Raw genomic sequence first — 21731 nt, 5'->3', positions numbered from 1 at the left:
TATATTTAGTTTCAATATGTAAATACTTAAACTAAATGCTATAAAGATAAATTAATTTAAATTACAATATAGCTTTACTTAGATCAACATAAATAAGAAAATACTCTTAAGTTACTTTTTTCAAAAACAAAACAATTAGTTTACTCAATTACATTTTTTAATTTTAGTTTAATTTAGTTAAAAAACTGATAAGCGTATTATTATTTAGTTTAATATTTAACACATGCCAAAGAGATAAATTAAAAAGCATTGACAAATAATAATAATCAATTTAAGTTATTAATGTTTTTTAACTATCATTTGTTATGCCATAAATGCAAAATGCAAACTAAGCAAAGCTTCAAAGTATAGTTTTTAAATTTTAAATTATTTATTAGTTAGTGTATAACGCTTTAAAGTCTATCGCTCTTATTGACTTGGCTAAGACAATACGTAGTCTAAGACGATATAATCTAGTTATAATTGACTTTGTTCAATTGGCAATTAGCTGCTGTTACTTGTTTAGTTAAACGCTGTCAAATGTACAGATTGTTTAACTTAGTTACGCCGCTTTGGCCCAGACAGCGAACAAAAGAGCCAATGATTAAGCCAAACTGTTTTGCTGACTCGTTTACATACAGTTAACAGATATTCGCTGTCTACACACATACGTATGCGTGTGTGTGTGTGTGTGTGTGTGTTGCATTCAACTGTTGGTTGCGGCTGTTGTTAGTGCCCATCATAAATATTGCGAAGAAGTGGGCGCCTGGCCCAAACGCCAGGCCTAATCGGTGGCGTTTCATCTGAATGAATCCCCCTCCCCTCCCAGCTTATCCTAGCGCTTGTCGCTGCTTGTTCTGTTGTCGGCGCACGCATAATTAGGCGCAGCTAGCTGCAGGTTGTGCTATCGAGCACTAGAGATGGCAATTTAGCAAATAAATTTAAAAATTTTTATAATAAACAAAACTGCTTAAGCTTAAGCTGCGCAATTGAACCCAGAATATTTCAAAACTATCGCTTAGCGCTTCGCTCATCGCTAGCGACTGCAACACAATGGATTTCAAATAATTGCCGACTGAACAAAAGGCGAGCCGCATGTTGAGCTCGTTGCTCTTTGGCCAACTGGCAATCGTGGCATCTTAATGCGATAGCCTGGCTATTTAAATAGATGCTAATTCGCATTAGCTCATAACTGAGCTGCTGCTAAGCTTAAGTTTAAGCTAATGAATTGTCAAGCTCACGAGTTGCACACAAAGAGAGAGTGAGAGAGTATTGAGCTACTTCCTGCTGTTCGCTTTCTTTGCGCGTGAATCCGTGTAAACCGCAAATATAAAAAACAGAAAAAAAAGCAAACCAAACTGTGATTTGACCAAAAACAGGCAAAAGCTACCGCCAGCGCTGCTGCTGCTGCTGCTGCTGCGGCTGCTGTTGGCCTGGCTTGCGGATATAAACGCTTTAAAGTGCATGTTGTTTGGCCCGGATGCGACTCCGAATCGCCAACGGCGAACCAAACCAAACCAAACTTCATCCAACTGACAATGTCGGCTACGCAGTCGTTGTCTCTGTTTGTTGTTCATTTGTTGTTGTTGTTGCTGTTCGTGTGTCAACTGGCTTTGGCTTTTGGCTTTGTTCGCCAGCCGCCCCATTTTGCATCGACCCCACTTGGCAGCCGCCGCCACCGCCTCCTCCTACTCCTCTCTGCAGTCTCGCGCTGCATTCTCATAACATTTGCTTAACGTTTCCTGTTGAACTCTTCCAGCTTGGCTTGCTTTCAATTGGGTTGTGATTCCACCTACCCATTCACAGTGGTGCAGAGCGTCAGAATTTGGCCAAAAATATAAAAAAATATTCGTATTTGTATTTGGCATCGCAGCAATTTAAAATTAATAATTCCAAGCCATATTTGTTGCTCTTAGTTGTCATAGAAAATTATTTAAAATGTTTCTGCTTTTAATTTAAGCTTTTCATATGAGCACTTTCAACTAATAATTAATACATAATTATTTACTTATAGCCAATATTTTTTATGCGCAAAATTTATTCAAAAGTTTCAGCTTATGCACTTTATTTTATTTATTTTTATTAGCTTATAATTATTTACGTACCTAGGTAATTAATAAATAATCTTTTACTTTTATCGTCGACTGTTCATAGTTGACATTAAATAAATAAATAAAATAAATAAATAATTATTTACTTAGATGCAATATTTGTTTGCTTGAAATTCATAAAAAATTATTCTTTAATATTAATAAATATATTATTCTTAAATAAGTTTGTATGAATTTCAAGCACAACAAATATTGGTACTGAGTTAATAATTATAAGATTTAAAATTCTTATTATTTAGTAGTAAAATTAGTCTTAGCTTTAACATAACTTTGGCTTTAAGCTTAGCACTTAGTTTAAAGTAATTGATTATTAAAATGTATTAATTTGTGCTTATCTAGCGCATTATTTAAGCCCAAAATGTTAGCAGTTTCAACTTTTAGCATATTTTAAGCCTTAAATTTACTGCATTACTGCTTCATTGCTTTCAACTAGAATATTCAACATTTTCACTTTTATTCAGAATTTTGTGCTTTTACCCTTGCCACACTTGCAGCACTTTCAACTATTGTTGTCATCAAAAGGCAGCAGCCCACTGTGTTTGATTGTTTTTTGTGTTTTGTGGAATTGTGCGTTAGATTTAAGTGCTTTCGTTGCCAGGCTTAATTTGCATTTTTATTTTTATGTTTTCATTGAAAGCGCCAGCATCAATGGAGCCCGCAACTGCCCGGCACGGCACATTTGGCTATTCCTTTGTCTCTCCAGCTCAGCTCAGTTACTATCAGTGTCGGTAGATGCACACGCTTCCCAACAACAACAATAAAAGCAACAACAACAACAGCAACAACAGTGGCATGCAAAATGCAAATGTTTATTGCCCAAAATGTTTAAGGAGCGGGCAGCAGCAGCAGCAGCAGCTTCAAATTGAAGCTTGTTGTGAATGCTTTAAAGTTTGAAGTTAAGCGGGTGCTGACTTGTCAACTTGTTGAGGCAGCTGGCAAAAAGTTGGCAACTGCCAGAGCCCCAGAGCCGCCTGATGTTGTCGCCATCGGCCAACGCCATTTTGGTACAAAACAACTAATCAATCGGCAAATGTGCCATCCGTCAATCAATTTGGCTTTTTGGTGTAGGTCACACACAGAGAGACACACGACACCAAAGCCAAAGCCATGCCAAACAAACAAACAAAACAGCAAACAAACACAAAATACAAATATAATAAAACAAAGCTATTGAAACGCATTCACTTTGGCCTGGCCAACAGCAGAATATGCCACCTTGGCTGTGTGAATGTCGCTTGGCCAATTTAGTAGATTCATTCATAGCTCCAGCAGTGTCAATACACAAAGCGTAAATTAGAGCGCTCTCAAAAGCTAAAAGTTATAAGCATAACTTTTGAAAGTCTTTTAATTAAAGCATAATTTTAATTTATGTATAGTATATATTTTTTTTAATATATTTTTAATTTTTAAAAAATGTTTTTGGGTAAAGCATATTTTTATTCTATAATATATATACATAAATATTTATGAAATATTTTTTTATTTGTTTTAAACAAATCTTAGCATTTCAAAGTTGTTTTTTTTATCTGCAAATTTTTTAAATTTTATTTTAATATTTTAAAGCTTTTTACTTCTAATTTAGAAGATCCAAACAATTTTCTTTTGAATGTCTATTTTTATATTTTGAACATCTCTTAACATTTAATGTTTATTTATTAACGCTATGATTAATTTAATATTTTTATGTATTTTTAGCCTTTTGCTTAATTTTTTTACATCTCTGCAAACTCAAACATTTTTATTTGCCAAAGTCTTAGCTTCGTTTTGTTTTGTTTGCATTTATTTCTTGCTGTGTACTGCGTCTTTTTTTGTTGTTTGATTTGTCAGCTGACGAACTGACAAACTGACTGATCGCCAGACTGATCGTTTGATCGGTTGGTCTTTGCTACGTTTTGTTGTTAGCATTTATTATTAAAGCCTTTCCCAAATTGCCTATTTTTGGGCACTGGCTGATGGCCACACGGCTAGCAACATGCAACATGCCGCACATATCACGGCAAGACAAATTTCTATATAATTGCATTTTGTTTGTTGCTGCTGCAGTCGAGGCCAAGCGATCGGTCCAACAACAATAACAACAATGCTGCTGCTGTATTTTATATATATTTATATAAGCTTTTATTTATATATATAAATTGCATTCGTTGCATTCCACATGCGACTGCAACTCGCAGGCAGCAGCAGCGGCAGCAGCAGCTCAAGCTCTAATTGTCATTTAATGAGACACGCTCGGCATTTGCGCACGACACACGACTATCAATTTAGTACTTGAGGAGTACCTTGCCACTTGAATTGTCTCTGCCTGCTGCTGCTGCTGCCTCATCATCGTGCCGGGCCATGTCCTTGCCGTCCGTCTGCTGCGAACGTGCAGCAAGTGGAGCATACAGCACGCAGTTTTTTCTTTTTTGTTGCAAATTAATTTGTTGCAAGCTGCAATGGCCGTCAGTTGGCATGCAGCGTACCAAATTTATGCGCACTCATAATTGGCTGCTAAATAAAGCGCTTAACTAAGAGCGAGGATCTGCCAACAGTTGCTAAGTTAACTGCATAATAATTTAAATAAAAGCAATCAGTAAATATAAAATTAGACATGAAAATTTCTATGCATGTCTACTTGCAATAATTAAATTACATTTAAATAAAACAACAGAGCACTTAGGAAATCAGTTAGAAGCATCTCTGCTAAATAATTTTAAGCAAATAATAAAGCACATAAATTAGAAGAAATCTAGTTGCAATAATTAAATCAATCATATATGTCTAGTTGAAATAGAAGAAATCTACTTGCAGTAATTAAATGAAATTATTAAATTATTATGAAAAATTAAATTTATTAAACAGCAAAGAACTAAGCAAATCAATTAGGAGAGTTTGTCTTGCTATAAAATAATTCTAAGCAAATAATGAAGAACAATAATTAGCAGACAAAACTACTTACAATGCAAAAAAAAAAAACAATTAAAGACAAATATTTATATTATTAATAATTAATTCTAAATAAAAATTATGAAATTAACGTTGAGCACTTAGTTTAGCTGCTGTGACTACAAAGACTTTCGACTGAAGATTATTACTTCTATTCATAGAAATATAAAATTTAAAATTATAACAAAAAACTAACAAATTAAGAACAACTTGCTGGCTTAATTAGTATTCTTTGACTACAAACATTCAGCTGATTTATTATTTATTTATTTACAAGATTAATTAATATATACACTAATATAATAACTAAAAGTGGTGAGTGCTGCTAGTACGGCGACTCAGCTGCTTTATTAAGCTGACATAAATCTATTAAAACACTTGAGAATTATTCGTAATAAGAATGTTGTTAATTATGTTTTAAATATTTTATGTAGCAAGTTGTTGACTTAATTTAATACCAAACACATGCTAATAAGCTTTATATGTTAAAAACAATATTTATATTAATATGCGCACATTTTTAAGTTTTCAATTGATTTATTTATGCTCACTACACTTTGACTAAATGCCTAAAATTCCATAAAACAAGCGCAACTATTGCTCAACAGCAATAAATTAATGCGCATTTAGCAAAAACACATTTTTAACTTTTTGCTATCAGTCATAAAACTAATCGGCAGCAAATTAAAAAGTGTTTTCTTTTTATTGCCTGTGGCTAAAAATAGCAGCAGAGAAATATGATTACTTATCAAAAAGAATTTATTTTTAGTGGAAAAGTGTAATGTGGACTGAGTAGATTTAGGGTTTCATGCCGCTGAGCTTTCAACAGCCTCCGTGGCGCAATTGGTTAGCGCGTTCGGCTGTTAACCGAAAGGTTGGTGGTTCGAGTCCACCCGGGGGCGACAATAACTTTTTGTTTTATTTTATTGCTGCAATTAATAAATATTGAGCTGCATATTTATTTAGATTTTATTTAATTGTTTGCGCTGCTGTGAATTTTTATAGCTGCATTTAATATCAAAGTCTGTGTTTGGCCTTTGTGGTTTTCGGTTGCCACATTGACATTTTATACGCAAGCTTATGCGCTCTTTTAGCTTGCAACACAATTAGCTCAACGCTTGTTGCTGTTGCAACTCGACTACAGCTTTTGTGTGCTGCTGCAAAATCGTGAGCGTAACAACAGTTGCACTTGCAACAGCAACAGGCAGCAGCAACACTTGCTGCCCAGCGCCAAAAGTAAATCGCACAACTTAGAGACAGTTTGTCGTCTTCGCCACTGGCCATGCCTTGGTGTTTGCTAATTAAAATGTCTTGGTGCTGTCACTCAAAAGGCAATTGCCAGCCCCAGACCGGACTGGGTCTGGCTGGCCGGCCGGCAGCCAACAACAACAACAACAGCAACGTTGACGCCCATTTTGGTCAGCTTGCCGGCTTGCCGGTTGCAACAATGCAATTTTACCTTACACGCATGCGAATTGCCTGCTACAATTTCATTGGAAGTCTGTGCGTGGTGGCGGCGGCGCATGCGGCGTATGCGCAATTTCAACAAAATGGCGTTGCCCACATTGTTACAGTTTGCAATTATTTTTTGTCAGACTGACTGTGACTGTCTGACTGACTGACTGCACACACTAATCAAAATTAAAATGATGCCAACGATACTTATGACGTTGATAATGATGCTTGAGGCTTGTGCCGATTCTAGAGATGACAGAGTGCTAAGATTTTAAATTTAAACAAACAATTTAATTACACATTTTTAAAAATGAAAATGCATTTAATGTTAATTTTATTTATAATTAGTTGACTGCATATGCTGCATAACTTAATATAATTTATAGCAATCAATATTTATAGCAATAATAATAAAAAATTTCCTATGTACGACGAGTTAATCAATAATCTAATCATAATCTAATTAGTTGCTTATGCAGATTTTTGAAGTCAACATGCGGAGTAGGCAGATCTTGAGAGTCCTTTCAGGCTTCTGCTGACTCTGCATTTGGCATTGACTAGTCTTCTGGCTAGGCTACTTGGATGAGCAGTTTCAATTTGTTTGAGTGGCAGCTTCTTGACTTGGAGCACGAGTAGTTTAAATGCTAGTTGCTTAGTTAAGCGTGCCTAAGTGCTGAGAGTAATAAAAATAGAGAATTGATTAAAGTTCGAAAAATTACACATAAGAAAATATAGTGAATTTATGTGTTAAATAATCAATTTAAATTTGGAAACATAGAGCATTTATTCTCAATAGAATTAAGTAAAAGATTTAAGATTGACTTTGCATAACAATTAAATTAAATTTGTAATAATTATGTCCAAGTTAACTAATTGCTGTTATATACTTTGCTTGCTTTAAATGCGCCCTTAGAATTAATTTTGTTGCCTTAGCAACGCGCCTTTGCCTTTAGCAAATTAAATTAGTCCTATGTTGCATCTCTAGGCTGAAAACGATTGACGCTCAGTGTCAAGAACGTCAGCAGCGGAGCAGAGCTGTATGGGATTCGGATTCGGAATCAATATTCTAAATTCTTTAACGCGTGTGCACATTTATGGCAACGAGTTGTTGTCTGTGTTGTGCTGTGTGCTGCGCTCTTGGCTCATTGAAATGCGTGCCAGCGTACAACGCGGCCAGCACTTATACGCAATTTCGCGCCATATTTGGTGCAAACATATTGCCTTGTGGGCCTCCAGTCCAGCCAAAATCCCACTTACTTGCCTGGCATATAGAACAGTCGCGCTCAGACGAGCGACTGTCTGTCTATTGGCAGTTGGCAACAGTTGGCTTTAGCTTAAGATCAGCGCAGACTGTTTGGCTGCAATACTAATCTCGATCTCTCTCTCTTTCTCTTTCTATGTTTGGCAGGATGAGCGCTCGCCAACTTCATCGGGCAACGAGTCTGATGATTCTTCGGATGTTGAAATGCTAACGGATGCTGCTGAGGCAGCCAAAGCAGCAGCCAGAGCAGCAGCTAAAGCAGCCAAAACAGAGACAGCAACAGCAGCAGCAGCAGCAACTGCTGCAACAGTCGCTTGCCCCAAATCAATGCCACCCGCATTGAGCTATCAGACTGAAACTGGGCCAACAACATCGACGGCTGCGGCGGCTGCAGCTGCAACTGTTGCTGCCACAACTGCAGATAGCAACTGCAAATACATTTATCCGGCCAACTCGCTGGGCAATGTGCCGCCGGACATGCTGCGGCAGCTCATCGAAGCCGGACACTTGCATCTGCAAACCGATGAGGGTAAGCGAACTAACTGTCCATAGCTCCACTCAAGCTAAACCTTTTTTTTATTTTACAGATGGCAATCAGTATGTCACCATACCCTTGAGCTCATCCGCCGCTAGCTTCATCAAGAGCAACAATAAAATGCCCACTGGCGCGCAAGTCGAGAAGCCTGCAGATAAAACGCTGAACATTAAACAGGAGTATGATTAACGGCAACTTGAACGTGTCCTTAACTGCTGCTATCGCATCCTGTGAGCATCCCCCCAACCCCCCAGTCATATATCAATATATACGTATAACATATTTTATATAGACTACAATATTTTTATACCTTTGTAAAAGCCTGAGCAAAACAAATAATAATATTTATATAAACTTACTTATTGGCGCCACTGTCTCCAGCTGTTCGAGCACAGTTTACACTTAAGTTAATATGAAGTTTTGCAAATTGCATCTATGAGATTGAAAGCAGTTACAATCATAATAACGATGATGATGATGATGTTCCTAAGCTGCAGTTATAAAGTTGCTTTGTTAATAGTTTATATTGTTTTATTATATTATAATAAACATAAATACAATTTTTTTGCAAACAACAAAATGTCATGAACTTGAATTTAAACAATATTTATAAATAAAATGTCATGATGAATTTAAACAATATATTTATAAATTTCTTGCAATAAAAACTATAAAAGAAATGTATGCAGCTTTTTATTGAAAACGAAAGTAAGAATTAATTCTTTTAAGGGCTAGTTGACTAGGACTACAATTGAGTTAACAAAATTGTATATAAATTATTTATAATAAATTCCAAACAATGCGCAGCAGCTTGCAGAATTTGTTGAAACACAAGATTAAACAGTTTAAGTGTTGAATTCATTTTTAGCTGCAGATAAAAATGAGAATTGTGCCTTCATTATTTTAATTTATTTATTGCTTTGTTGTAATATACTATGCTAATTTAAAGCAAAAAAAGATATATAAACATTATAATTATTATTTTAACTTTTAAAACTCATTTATAGTTTTAACTTTTTGCCTTTAAACAAACTCAAAGCTGCAACTGCAAGCAAACGCACTTCGAACATATCAAGCAGCTTCTTGTAGCGCACACATAGCATTCAGCTTTTGTAGCATTTGCTTGCAGCTGCCAGCCAAGAGCTGTTTGCTGTCTTCGAATTCATATTTAGCTTAATGCTGCGCCTCAATGACTTTTTTTTTGAGCAAAACCAGCCAAAGCAGCAGCAGCAACAACAACAACAACTGAGCTCGAGTGACTTTTGACATTTCAACGCTTTTATTAATGTGTTTGCTGTGCTTTTGGATTGATTGATTGCCTACATTGCCTATTGACACTTAGCCTAATTAAAACGTTGCTCATTACTTAGTGACTGCTTATACACATATGCATGTATGCGTGTGTGTGTGTCTGCGTCTCGCACCTGTTGTTGTTAGCCGTTCCGAGTGCGCTTCCGTTGCAAGCACTTTGCATGCCAAGTGGCAGCCACTTGACCACAAAAGACGCAACGTGTGGCACATACAAATGAGTTGTGAACTGCTGTGATTGCCGCCGCCGTCGCCCTGAAGCTTTCTTCAATGTCTTGGCACGCGCCTTGGCTTCCGCGCCAAGCTCCACAAGCCGGAAGCCGTTAGTGTCTGTTTCGGGGCCCATGAATTTTATGGCCAAACCGCCTGACAATGGCCTAAGCCAACTGTAAAAACAGCGCCTGGTCAAAGTTGAGTGGGTCACTAAACTTTATGCACCACTCGCTGCGTGTGTGTGTGTGATTGTGTGTGCAAATGAAACCGCAATTAGCGTTGATTATGGCCACGAGCTGGAGTTGATTGACATTGGTCAGGCGGACAGACAATGAGCGAATGACCCACGTGTGGGTGTGCCTAGCTCCTGTGTCTGGGCTCTATGTTTGTTTTGACTTTATTAGATACACCCACGCAACTGCACTGCAAGAAAAGCAAGCCAATTTGTATTATATTATAATAATAAAAAAATATATTAAATTAATTCAACTATAAAATGGCTAAGCACAAATAATAATTAAATAAGCGGCGGCTCAACAGAAATTTTTCATTGGCTTAACATGATTTAAAATGATTGATGGATTATTCGCTAGGAATTCATATTAAATTTTTTGCAATTTGAGCACTATAAGCAGAAAATTAAAAAAATTAGAGCATTAAATTAAAGTGCTTAATTTAATGGATTTCTTGAACATGTAAAAGTAAAATATTAAAAAAAAATAGAGCATTACTTTACAGAGTTCAATTTAATGAACTTTTTGAATATGTAAAAGTGAATTATATAAATTTGCTGCAGCTTAAAATATATTGCTTGATTTTTTAACATTAAGAATAAAATCTATAACTTTCATTTTAAACTTATGTTAGTTGGCAACATAGGCGTGGTCAAGTAAAAACAAAGGATTAGACGTTTAGATAATAAAAATGTAGACAAAAGCTTTGGAATATTCTAATTAATACTATTAGTGCTGAACTTATTAGAAATTAAACATTTTAGTTAAGTAAATTTTGTGCTCAGTGTATTAATAAGCTCTCATATATGAGTATTGATCCTGTGCCCCTGGCTGACACACTTGTCCTCACCCATTGTGGCTGGACGATTATAATAAATGACAACGCAAAAAAACGCGCATTGCAATTTGAACATTTTCAGTTCCCAATGCGCCGAGCTGTCAAACGGTCGCCATATAGCCATAATATCGTATGACTTAGCTGCTTATATAGTATAAGAGCAGTCGTAGTTAAAGTCGATGTAAAATCAATATTAATGAGCGCATTAAACGTTGTCTAAGGCTGCGTCTAATGACTTAACGGCCGCTAGTTGCCAGCAAAACGGAAATTGAATTGTCCCAGCAGCAGCAGCAGGAGCAGCGGAAATCGCATTAGCAGCAGGATACACTCAACTGATTCGCATCTAAGCTGAAACGGAAGTCGTAGCGTTATGCTGCGCGCCTAACTCGAGCCAAATTCCATGGGCTGCTCGAATACCAAGTCGACAACAGCAGAAGACAGCAAAGCGCCAACAGCAGCAGCAGCAGCAACAACAGCAGCAACACCCAAGTGCAATAAAATGGAGGAGACAGCCAAGCAGGAATATCGTAAGTAATGTAAGCAATGCCAGCTGCTTGCTAATCAATCGACGTCTTGCTATTTAAGCCGCCTCGGAGGCGTTTGTCATACCGCTGGACGAGCAGTCCGCTGCGCCCTTGCAGCTCAACGATACGCTACGTGAGCCGCCCAAGCGTTTGCAGCAGCTGATGCAACAAGCGGCAGAGACAGAGCCGCTCACACTGGAGGAGGTCGAGGATAAGCTGCAACGTGCCGAGCAGCGCAGACAGGAGCTCATGCAACAAAAGATTGAGAACATACAGAAGACCGCACAAATGTTAATGCAGCCACAAGGCGAGCAGCAGGAGCAGGACGAGCAGCAGACATAAAGACTTGAGCAGCACTCAACTTGCAACTTTAACTTTGCACGAGCAGCACTTGAAACTATCATTGAAATTACACTTGGCGGGCCTCAAGACGCCTCGTTATGGCTACAAAAACTTTTGCTTTGCAGGCAGCGCACACTACAAGCAGAAGAAGAAGAAGAGTTGCAGTTGCAATATATTAAACAGACGCAGCTGAGTTGCTAAATTATAACTGAATAAAAGCTTTAAATTAAAATAATTTATAACATACAGCGCTTTAGTTGAATGCGAGCAGCGATATATAAACCGATTCAGTTTATATTGCTGTTGCTTTTTACTTAAAAATTATAAAGTATATAGCAACAATTGCTTAGTAAACTAAGTCAGAGTGCTTTAAATTTATATTTATTGTATCACACATAAACTAATAAAGAAATAAATACTAAATAACAAATAGCGCAAGTACTAAAAATAATGAAAAATATAAAATTTTGTATAATTGTTGCTGCTGTCTTTAAATAGAACAGTGAGCAGCATTTAAGTTTATGCAATGAATTTAGTGCTTTTTAAATTAAATGCTTTTAAATTAATTGCTGATTTTTTAGCTCTTTTAGATTTAACGCTTTTTAAATTAAATGCTATTACTTTTAAATTAATTGCTGATTTGTTAACTCTTTTGAATTTAACTCTTTTTAAATTAAATGCAATTACTTTTAAATTAATTGCTAATTTTTAAGACACATCAAATTGTCAACTTATTTTAATCAATTACAAACTTAGCCAAAAAAAATCCTGCCTAGAACTTTATGTAGACATAGCAAACGCAATTTTAATGTGCAAAAAAATTAGTAAGCGCAGTTATAAACAAAATGAACAATTAAAAGCTGTAAAATGCAAATAGTAAAACATAAGCATCTAACTGATTGCTCATGACTATAACTAAAAATGCTTTGCTAACAACAATATTTCATTTAAATTTAAAGCTTTGAAATGCGAAATCATATTGCATTGCATTGTTTTATATTATTTTATTAAATCGAGTATAAATAGTTGACTTTTTAGTAAGGATAATGTTTGCCTGGCCAAGCAGCAATCGGCTTCAATATGTTAGTGGGTGTTGAAAGGAGGATGCAAGCAGCTTACAGCCCATCGAAAGGATTTGCATTGCATTGGATAATAAAAATGGGAAGAGAAAATTGTATTTCAGCTTTGCCTATCAATTGGAAACAGAAGCGATTGAAGCAACAAACAGTTTGGGATTAGTACACACATACGAAAAATATGCACAGCTGCAACTAAAAAATACATAAATTGATTAAAAAATATATAAATATTGTATAATAATAAAACGCTTTAGTTAATTCTGTAGTTCACATTTGTATTTTCTTGTTAGCATTTAATATATTTTAATATATGTATTAAGTTTAGCTTTATCATTATCATTATTATTATTATTATTCATATATCGTAGTATATATCCAAACAATTAGATTGTATGCACTTAACTGTATTTTGCTGTTTTTGCTGAGTGCCCTGTGCCTGCAATTTGTATTAACCAACTGCATCTATACCCGTCATTCAGTTTCGACTATATCAATATAAACTATGTCGTATATATAATTGTTGTTTGTGCTAGCATTGATTTGATTTGAGTTCGTTTTGACATTAACTATATATGTATGTAGTTTCTATATGCTTCATTCGGATGTGTGCGTGGTTGTTGTTGTAAATCATGTCTCTTGGTTTGTAGTTGGGTTTACGTTCAACTTTATCTATATATCTATATATATATATATATAATTAATGTACTCTCTATATCATAATTAGTAGTGCCTACAAATGTTGCTTTGATTTCAGCTTTGGGAACCATTGATTAATGCAGTTGGTCAGTGTAAACGGATTAACTGTTCATTAATATATAAAAAACACTTTGCATTTATATAGTTAATAACTATTAAATTTAAGTTTAGTTTTTGCTTGGTGCTTGCGCTGCTTGTGAGATATGAAATTTTGTGCTTTGTTGTTGTTTTTTAGGGCGTCTAGGCGTGGCAGTTTATAAGCGGGCAGCCCAAACTACAAATGTTAGTTACTGATTAGCGCCACAACCTTGCACTTATAACTTTATATGGAAATTGCTCTAGCTACCCTCGCTGCTAACGACTGCGGCGCCGCCTGCCTGATTTACTGTTTTGCATTTCGTTCTTTATCAAGAGAGAGTTACAAAAAAGTTGCTTGTTCTTCTTAGTTAGTTGAACTATGGTGGGTTACGTTCTTAATACATACGTACATATATATATTTGATACTCGTTCACTTTATATTTATATTTATTATATGACTATAAAATGTCTGCTCGACTGAACTATCAAAAGCGTCAACGAAATCAACCGAAATCACAAGTCGAACCAATTTCGCAGTATTTTGTGGCAAATTGATGAACGATTCGTTGCACACACATACACATAAGCATACACATATACATATTGTAGTTTGAACTGTATTAAAGCTTTTTCTTTACGGTTTCTTTGCCCCAACAAACTTAAGTTTAATCATAGGTATATTTGCTTTATAATCATAATCATAATCATAGTCATATAATCGGTATATAATACTAGGCATATATTTATTCGTATAATACTCTCTATATATGTATTCCAAATCGTAAACCTTCATTAAATTGTATTTTCATTATATTTGTATTAAATTCTTCTTTGCATGGGAGCATGTGCCTACCTAAAAAAATGGAATTCTTCACTTTTTTATTCTCAATGTGATGTTCATCGATTTGCTTTGGGCTGCGAGGGCAGCTCACTAAGTTGCGGGCTGCGGTAGTACAAACAGTTTACTAGTATTGTCAGCTATTTACAAAAGTTTTTAAAACAAAATGGGAATTCATTAGCTGAAACATTTGCAATAATTACAAATAATTGTTAAAGTAGTGCAGCATTATACACAATAATTAAAAATAAGTGCTAAATTATTTATGCGATCAACTATCAAAACCACTTTATATAAACATTAATTAACGCTCTTTGTTATAAATGAAAAATAATAAAAGGAAATATTCAACTCATCTGCTATATTTTAAAATAAATTCTAAATTATTTATGCGAACCATTTTATGTAAACATTTATACTACGCTCTTTGGCATAAATGGAAAATAATTATTTTGAATAAAAGTAAAATTATCACATTTATTTTATTTTAACTATTAACTCTTTGGTATAAATGCAACATAATAAATTTAAATAAAAGTAAAATAATCAACTCTGCACAATTATTTTCAATTTAAGCTTTTTACTTTTAACACTTATTAATTATTGTATGTATTTTGTTGAAATAATTTGCAATTCCTTTTAATTATTTCTATTATTTGCAGCTCTTTTTAATTATTTGCAACAAACTCAAATAACTTTTATTCTTCGCTCTTTGGCATAAATGGAAAATAATAAATTTAAATAAAAGTAAAATAATGCACAATTATTTTCAATTTAAGCTTTTAACTATTTGTAGCTATTAATTATTGTAAGGATTTTGTTGAAATAATTTGCATTTCTTTTTTTCTCTTTTCTCTTTTTTAATTATTTGCAACAAACTCAATTAACTATGCATCAATTGCTTGTAAACATATCCATTAACAATTAGCGCAAAACTAATAACAAATAAGCTAATTAGTAATTATAAAAATTACTAATCATTCTTTAGCCATGAAGTTGACTTAAGTTCTTTGAAAATAGAATTTAGCAATTAATATTTTGAGCTCAGTTTTGAGTTTTGAGCGCACAACTTAGTGAACTGCGCTGTACAATTTGTGATAAATATTTATTTGGGTTTCTTAGGGTTTTGTTTTTTTGGTATTTTTAATTACATTTAATACTTAAATACGCGGGCTAGACATCAAAAAATCAGTACTTGCTTTTGTCAAATTATTTTGTTACCTAAGCCTAATTTTGGTTTGCAATTGCCAAAATCCAAACGAACCGAACGGGGATGGGGGTGGGCGCGCCTTAGTTGTAGACGCCCCTGACCATGCCCTCGCGATTACGCGTGTGCCACTTGCAGGTGAGGATGCGTATGTAGGTGCGACGGAAGGAGGCGTTGCAGAGGGCGTAGCACATGGGATTGATGGTCGAGTTGATGTAGCAGAGGGCGTAGAAAAAGTCCCACAGCTCGGTGGGGATGCAGTCCGAGCAGGTGGTCAGCGGCTTGATGAGCACGAGTATGTTGTAGGGCGTCCAGGTGATGATGAAGCTCAGCAGAATGGCTGAGAGCGTTTTGGCTGCCTTCGACTCCTGGCGCTTCTCCTGTGACTTTTTCTTCTTCTTGGCCGCGTTGCGTGCGTTGAGCAGCGCATTCGGCCCCGCCGTCTTGCCCAGCTGCTTGGGTATGACCTTGGCGTTGAGCAGGCGCACATCCTGCGGCGCATGCGACATGCGCCGGCCAAGCGGCAAACTGAACTCGGAGTCGCGCGACGGCAGCGGGCGGCGCGTGGGCGGCGGACCGCTTACCACAGCGGCGGCGGCGGGCACGCCCATATTAACAGCTGCGCCCAGTCCAGTGGCCTGTGTGGCGACATCCTCGTGTATCATTTTGATGGATGGCCCAGAGTCTGCATGAACGCTTGCGACGCTGCTCAGTCCAGTGACTGCTGCGCTGCTGCTGTTGGCAGCGTTGCTGCTAGCGCCATCTGGCGGCAGTCGTATGAGTATAGTGTAGACCGAGTCCTGGCTAACCGAGCGTGAGCCAATGCGATTGTTGTTGCCCACGGGCAGCGTGCCGCGTGACTCACGCAACGGCAAATTGTTGCTGCTGTTGTTGCCGATGTTGCTGTTGCTGTTGTTGCTGCCAATATTGATGGCATTGCCATTGCTGCTGTTGTTGTTGTTGCCGACCGCATTCATTTCCTGCATTTGCGAAATCGAATTGAGTGGCGGACGCTGCGGCGTTGGCGACACATCCGCCAGCATTATGCTCGGCGGCCGCACCCCGCTCACGCTCCCGCCCATCGAGTAATTGTCCCGCATGACGTTCATCGAGGTGCATCTGTGTGTGAAAAAGGACAAAGAGCGTGTGGTTTTCAGTTTAAGCTTGCAGCACACACACACAAACACATGACACACACACATACACACGCATACACACTCACTTACAACAGTTACATTGACAGCTGACTACAGCCATGCGATGGGCTGACTAAGACTACAATGACAACAGCAACAAATACAACAACAACAAGCAAAGAGTAGCAGCAATAACTGTAAGCTAACTGCTACTGCTATACGCTTGATTGACACACACACTGACACACGCACGCACACACACACACTGACACAAATGGCTGGCAAAGAGCTTTAGCGCTCAATTGGAATTTTTAAGGAATTTTGTTTGTGGCGTGTTCGCCAAATTGCAAAATCTTGTAGAGCAGCAGCAGCAGCAGCAGTAAATAAAAGTGAATGTTTTAACATTAAATTCTATGGCAAGTATTTAAACAATATTAACAATTACTTAAAACAGTTTGATGCGCTACAAAATTAAACAACTAACCAAAGTGTTAACTAAATTCGAAATAAATGTCGCCGCTGAACTTGAAGCTCTATTTTTTGCTGCCATATAGTATATATATATTAATAGTGCTAGTATTTTTTACAAAATAATATGCTAAATTGATACAATATATAAATAATTTGTTTATAATGCAATAAGTAAAGCCAAATCACTTGCATTATAGTGCAAACATAATTTCAAATTATATAAAATTTATTTTAAAAAAAATGTTATGCAATTTAAATATAAAATATATTAAAACTAATATTTTCTAAACTAATATAAGCTTAGCAAATTATTATTTTTATAATGAAATTTAATTGTAAAAGGAAATATACCAGGAAATATATCAACAATTTGCAAAGCTAATCAAACTCAATTCTGATTCCATTCAAATTAAATTCAAGTTCAATTCAAATTAAATTTAAATTCAAATCAAATTCAATTCACACATTTAAATCGTTACTTAATTATATAGTGGGTCATTCTAAATAAATTTAAATATGTATATGACGAAATTATATTTCAATTATAATAAACAAATTGCGCATCCAAAATCAAATTCTATTCAAATGCGATTCACACATTTAAATCAGCACTTAATTGTTTCTAAATAAATTTAAATATGTATATAACGAAATTATATTTTAAACAAATTGCAAAGTGAGTATCAAATTCAATTCACACATTTAAATCGGCGCTAAATTATTTAGTGTTGCGTTCTAAATAAAATTTAAATATGTTTAATGTCAAGTGTCAAATAAATTGCTAATTGATGGTGATAAATAATAAATTTATTGTTTAGCATATCTAAACGTTGCAAATTAAATGTGAGAAATGTATTGCTGCATTTTGGTTTTTACATAAATAACGAAATTTCAATTTCAATGCCGCCCCATTTACTTTTTTTGAAATGCCGCATCAAACTGCAAGCAAAACAAAATCGAAGCTGCTTTAGTTGCTATGCGCTTTGATCTCACACACACAAGCAAACAAACACACACATATATATATATATATATATATTTAAACAGTCTGGGGGGCTGCATACTTTTCGGGTGCACTGTGCGTCATACGATGCTTCGATGTGGGCAATGTGCGAGTGCAAAATGAATGCGATATATCAAGTGAATTTACTCGCAATAAGTTTTTCCTTTACTACAACACTGAATTGATTACTTTGCTGTTTGATATAAAGTGCTTAAAGTGCAATACACACACACATAGACTGTATGTGTGTGTGTGTTTTTTAGAGTGCAGTGTTTTATTTTGAGTATTTAGAGAGCTGCAGATTTTTGTTTGTACTACCTGGAGACGGAGCTTTGTAAAGGAGTTTCAATTGTTACTGGTGTTGCATACCCTAAATCTGAAGGCTCCTCCTGCTCGTAGGCAAAATCATCGGAGTCCTCGCGTCCCGAATGCCACCACGCAATGCACCACTCCTTGATGCTGCCAAAGCAAGTGTATGGCTTTTTGATTGTATTTGTGCTTTTTATCTGCAAGTAAACAAGTTAAATTAATAATTTTATAAGCATAACTAAATAGCAAAAACCTACGCTTGACTTGCGCGAGTGCATGCCATGGTAGCCCGAATCGATGACCATGTTGGTCATATAGACGCTCTCCGCATCCGCTGAGCTCTCGGAGCGCGGACGTCGCCAAGTGTCGTGCTCGCCCAGCTGGGCGAACGCCAGCAGCCCGCCCGTCCCATGATTAACGACTGTGTTTTCATCACTGGAATTATGAAAAAGTCAAGTCAATTCAATATAAATAATTAAGCTGTAAGCTGCACTGAAGCAATAGAAGCGACAGCTTGATTAGCATATTTTATATTATAAATAAATTATAACATAATAAATCATAAGAATTGCTTGTAGCTAATAAATTGTTTAAAATAAATGCATATATATAAATTTGCTATGCAAGTAAAGCATTTATATTGCCTTAAGTGAATTTATATTTATTTTAATTGTAGCCTAGAATTAAATTCTATGGTACAATTTTTATAGCCAGAGCAACAAAAGCCTTCAGCCTTTATTTATAATTATTATATATCAACTTATTATATAAATTAACATTCACTGTTGTTAGCTTCAATTTGAGTGCTAGACTGCAACTAAATATAGCTGGATACATAATTCGTTGAACAACAGTGCGTATGATTTAATTTCTACTTATTAATTAAATATTCCAAGTTCAAGGCAATTGGTGTAAATGGCCTCCAAGTCTAGCTACACATATTAATTAATGTAATTTTGTCTATATATTAAATTTCAACTTATATGCAGCGCTTAGAATGCAAATGCTGCGATTAAAATTAAGAATTAATACTAATTGCTTGCATAACTGCAGCGACTAAATTGCTGAGTTGAGGCTGAAAGTTTTGTTGCTAATGCAATGACTTAAGCTCGAATGTTGTTTTTTATTAATAAATTATCTATATGGATATCCAATAAGCTATAAAATAATTGCAATGTTGTGAAAGAAAAATATTAAGTATACGTAGCTAACAGTTTGTATTGTTAAATTTTACGAAATTTGGAAAACAATTGTACAACGAAAATAAGTTAAGTTTTTCAGGTGTCCCATTATCTATCAATGCTATGATTCTGCTATTCCTTGTCTAAGCCTCTCCGAGTAGTCTGCGCGTATTTTGTGGTCACTAGTTCAGATCTTGTTCACATATAAATTTTCTTTTTTTCTTTGTAAAGCAACAAATCATTTTAAATATGTGTCTAATTTTAATAATAAACACAATTTAGTAGCTTAAGCCATTGCATTAGCAATAAAATTTTAAAATTTGTATTATAAAGATTAATCAATTATCAATTTGGATTAATCAAAATGTTTTTGCAGCACTAGACCTGAGTTCAATTCAAATGCAAATGTTTTGCTTTAAACTTACAACATATAGCAAATATAGTTTTAGCATAAACAAAAACAGCCTAAAGCTCTCGCAGTTGCTTTGACTACATTATGGTGCCATAAAATAAATGCTAAGCTGCATAAATAAATAAATCTAGCAGCACATTGTTTTATTTGCTAAATAAAGCAAATGATTTTCTTGCGCAAGTTTTGTTTCAAAAACTTTCTTTGCACAAAAGTTGTTAATATAGAAACTTTAAACTAAACTTTTATTTTCTTTGCTCACCTGCTATTGGAGCGCTTGCTGGAATCCTTTTTGCCTGCCTGCAAATTGGGCAGATCCTTTTGCCGCTTCTTGGTCTCACGCCAAATGCGAAAGTAGAGAAAGCACATGATGGTGACGGGAAAGTAGAAAGCCGCCAGGGCAGTGCCGAAGGTAATGTACTGATTGGTCTCGATGAACTGAATGTAACACTCGTCCTTGGGCACGGTGCGCTTGCCCTCGATGTAGGGCCAGCTGTAGATCCAGGGCGGCCACAGCAGCAAACTGATGCCCCAGGCGGCGCCAATCATCACCGCCGCCTTGTTGGTGGTGCGCTTGGCGCGATAGGTCAAAGGTCGCGTAACGCTAAAATAACGATCGAAGCTAATGATCAGCAGATTGAGCACTGAAGCATTGGAAGCCAAATAGTCCAGGGCCAGCCAAGTGTCGCAGACATGCGGCCCCAATGGCCAATAGCCCAGTATAGTGGTGACCGCAAACAGCGGCATGGAAATGGCGCCAATGGCAAAGTCCGCTATGGCCAGCGAGAATAGAAAATAGTTGCTGATCGTTTGCAGCTGCTTGTCGATTTTGAATGAAATCATCACCATGACATTGCCCGCAACTGTTACCGCGCTCAAAATCGCGGCTACAAACCCCATGACCACCATCGAAGCCACCGAGTAACGCGGTCCCTTTGTCTCAAATCCGAGTGTGCCATTCGTTTGATTGCCATACGGATCGTACAGCCCGCTGGCAGCTGTTGAGGTTAGATTCTCGAGCAGTGCGGTGAGCAGTGTGCTGCTGGTGGTGGGACTGATGGCGTTGTGGGCGCTGCTGCTGCTCGAGCTGGGGGTGGTGCTGCTGGTGGTTGTGGTGGTGCTCGTAGTAACGGTTTTAAACAACGGCTCCAGTATGCTGGGCGGTCCATGGGCAGCCAAGGCTAAGCTCATTACCGGCTCCATGGCGTATGCTTGATGTAGCTCTCGCTCTTTCTTTTTAACTTAAATACTTTGTATGTGAGTATTGTGTGTGTTTTTTGCTTTGCTTTGCTTGCGCGCGTCTTTGCTTGTCTTGACTTTGACTTTAAATGGCAGCGTTGGTTTGTTGCTGCGCCTGCTGCTGTTGCTGCTGCTTATCCTTGTTGCTGCACCCACGCAGCGCGGGCAGCGGCTTCGTTGTGCGCATTTTTGCACTGGCCCTGGTACAAGAGAGAGAGAAGAACAAGCATAAATAAATAACAAGAGCTAAGAATTATGAGCTGTTGGCAGGCCTTTGATACAACCCACACATAGACCGCACCCACTCCACACTCCCCATTCACCCACTTACTACAACTGAAAGCAAGGCACATATTTTGC

General features: G+C 36.5%; 3 protein-coding genes and 1 non-coding gene across 5 annotated transcripts in view; 3 read left to right on the top strand and 1 right to left on the bottom strand.

Moving 5' to 3' along the window:
* LOC108597110 (serum response factor homolog) overlaps positions 1-8797 on the top strand; it is a 38106-nt gene extending 29309 nt beyond the window's left edge. The window contains exons 3-4 of the mRNA XM_017983488.2: positions 7879-8260; positions 8319-8797. Of these exons, the coding sequence (XP_017838977.1) occupies positions 7879-8260; positions 8319-8455 (519 nt within the window). The 3' untranslated portion in view covers positions 8456-8797. The remainder of the gene's footprint in view (positions 1-7878; positions 8261-8318) is intronic.
* Positions 5844-5917, top strand: Trnan-guu. Its single transcript has one exon. It is a non-coding gene; the product is annotated as a tRNA-Asn (tRNA).
* Positions 8798-10967: 2170 nt separating the features above from the next.
* LOC108595841 lies at positions 10968-11931 on the top strand. The gene is made up of 2 exons (XM_017981132.1): positions 10968-11385; positions 11444-11931. The coding sequence occupies exons 1-2, from the start codon at positions 11259-11261 to the stop codon at positions 11722-11724; spliced, it is 408 nt and encodes a 135-aa protein (XP_017836621.1). The 5' UTR covers positions 10968-11258; the 3' UTR covers positions 11725-11931.
* A 3485-nt stretch (positions 11932-15416) lies between these two features.
* LOC108595052 (muscarinic acetylcholine receptor DM1) lies at positions 15417-21335 on the bottom strand. 2 transcript variants are annotated; one of them, XM_017980194.2, is made up of 4 exons: positions 20395-21335; positions 18800-18977; positions 18552-18739; positions 15417-16742 (listed from the first exon to the last, which is right to left on the bottom strand). In XM_017980194.2, exons 1-4 carry the CDS (start codon positions 21333-21335, stop codon positions 15707-15709), a joined length of 2343 nt encoding a protein of 780 aa, XP_017835683.1. In that variant the 3' UTR covers positions 15417-15706. The 2 variants fall into 2 exon arrangements, with proteins under 2 accessions (XP_017835683.1, XP_017835684.1); XM_017980195.2 differs by having other exon boundaries at positions 15707-16742; positions 18603-18739.
* Between the last annotated feature and the right edge of the window lie 396 nt (positions 21336-21731).

Source organism: Drosophila busckii, chromosome 2R, assembly GCF_011750605.1.
Source record: "Drosophila busckii strain San Diego stock center, stock number 13000-0081.31 chromosome 2R, ASM1175060v1, whole genome shotgun sequence".
Lineage (NCBI taxonomy): Eukaryota > Metazoa > Arthropoda > Insecta > Diptera > Drosophilidae > Drosophila > Drosophila busckii.
Note: the sequence above shows the minus strand (reverse complement) of the source record. Positions and strands in the feature narration are given on the sequence as shown.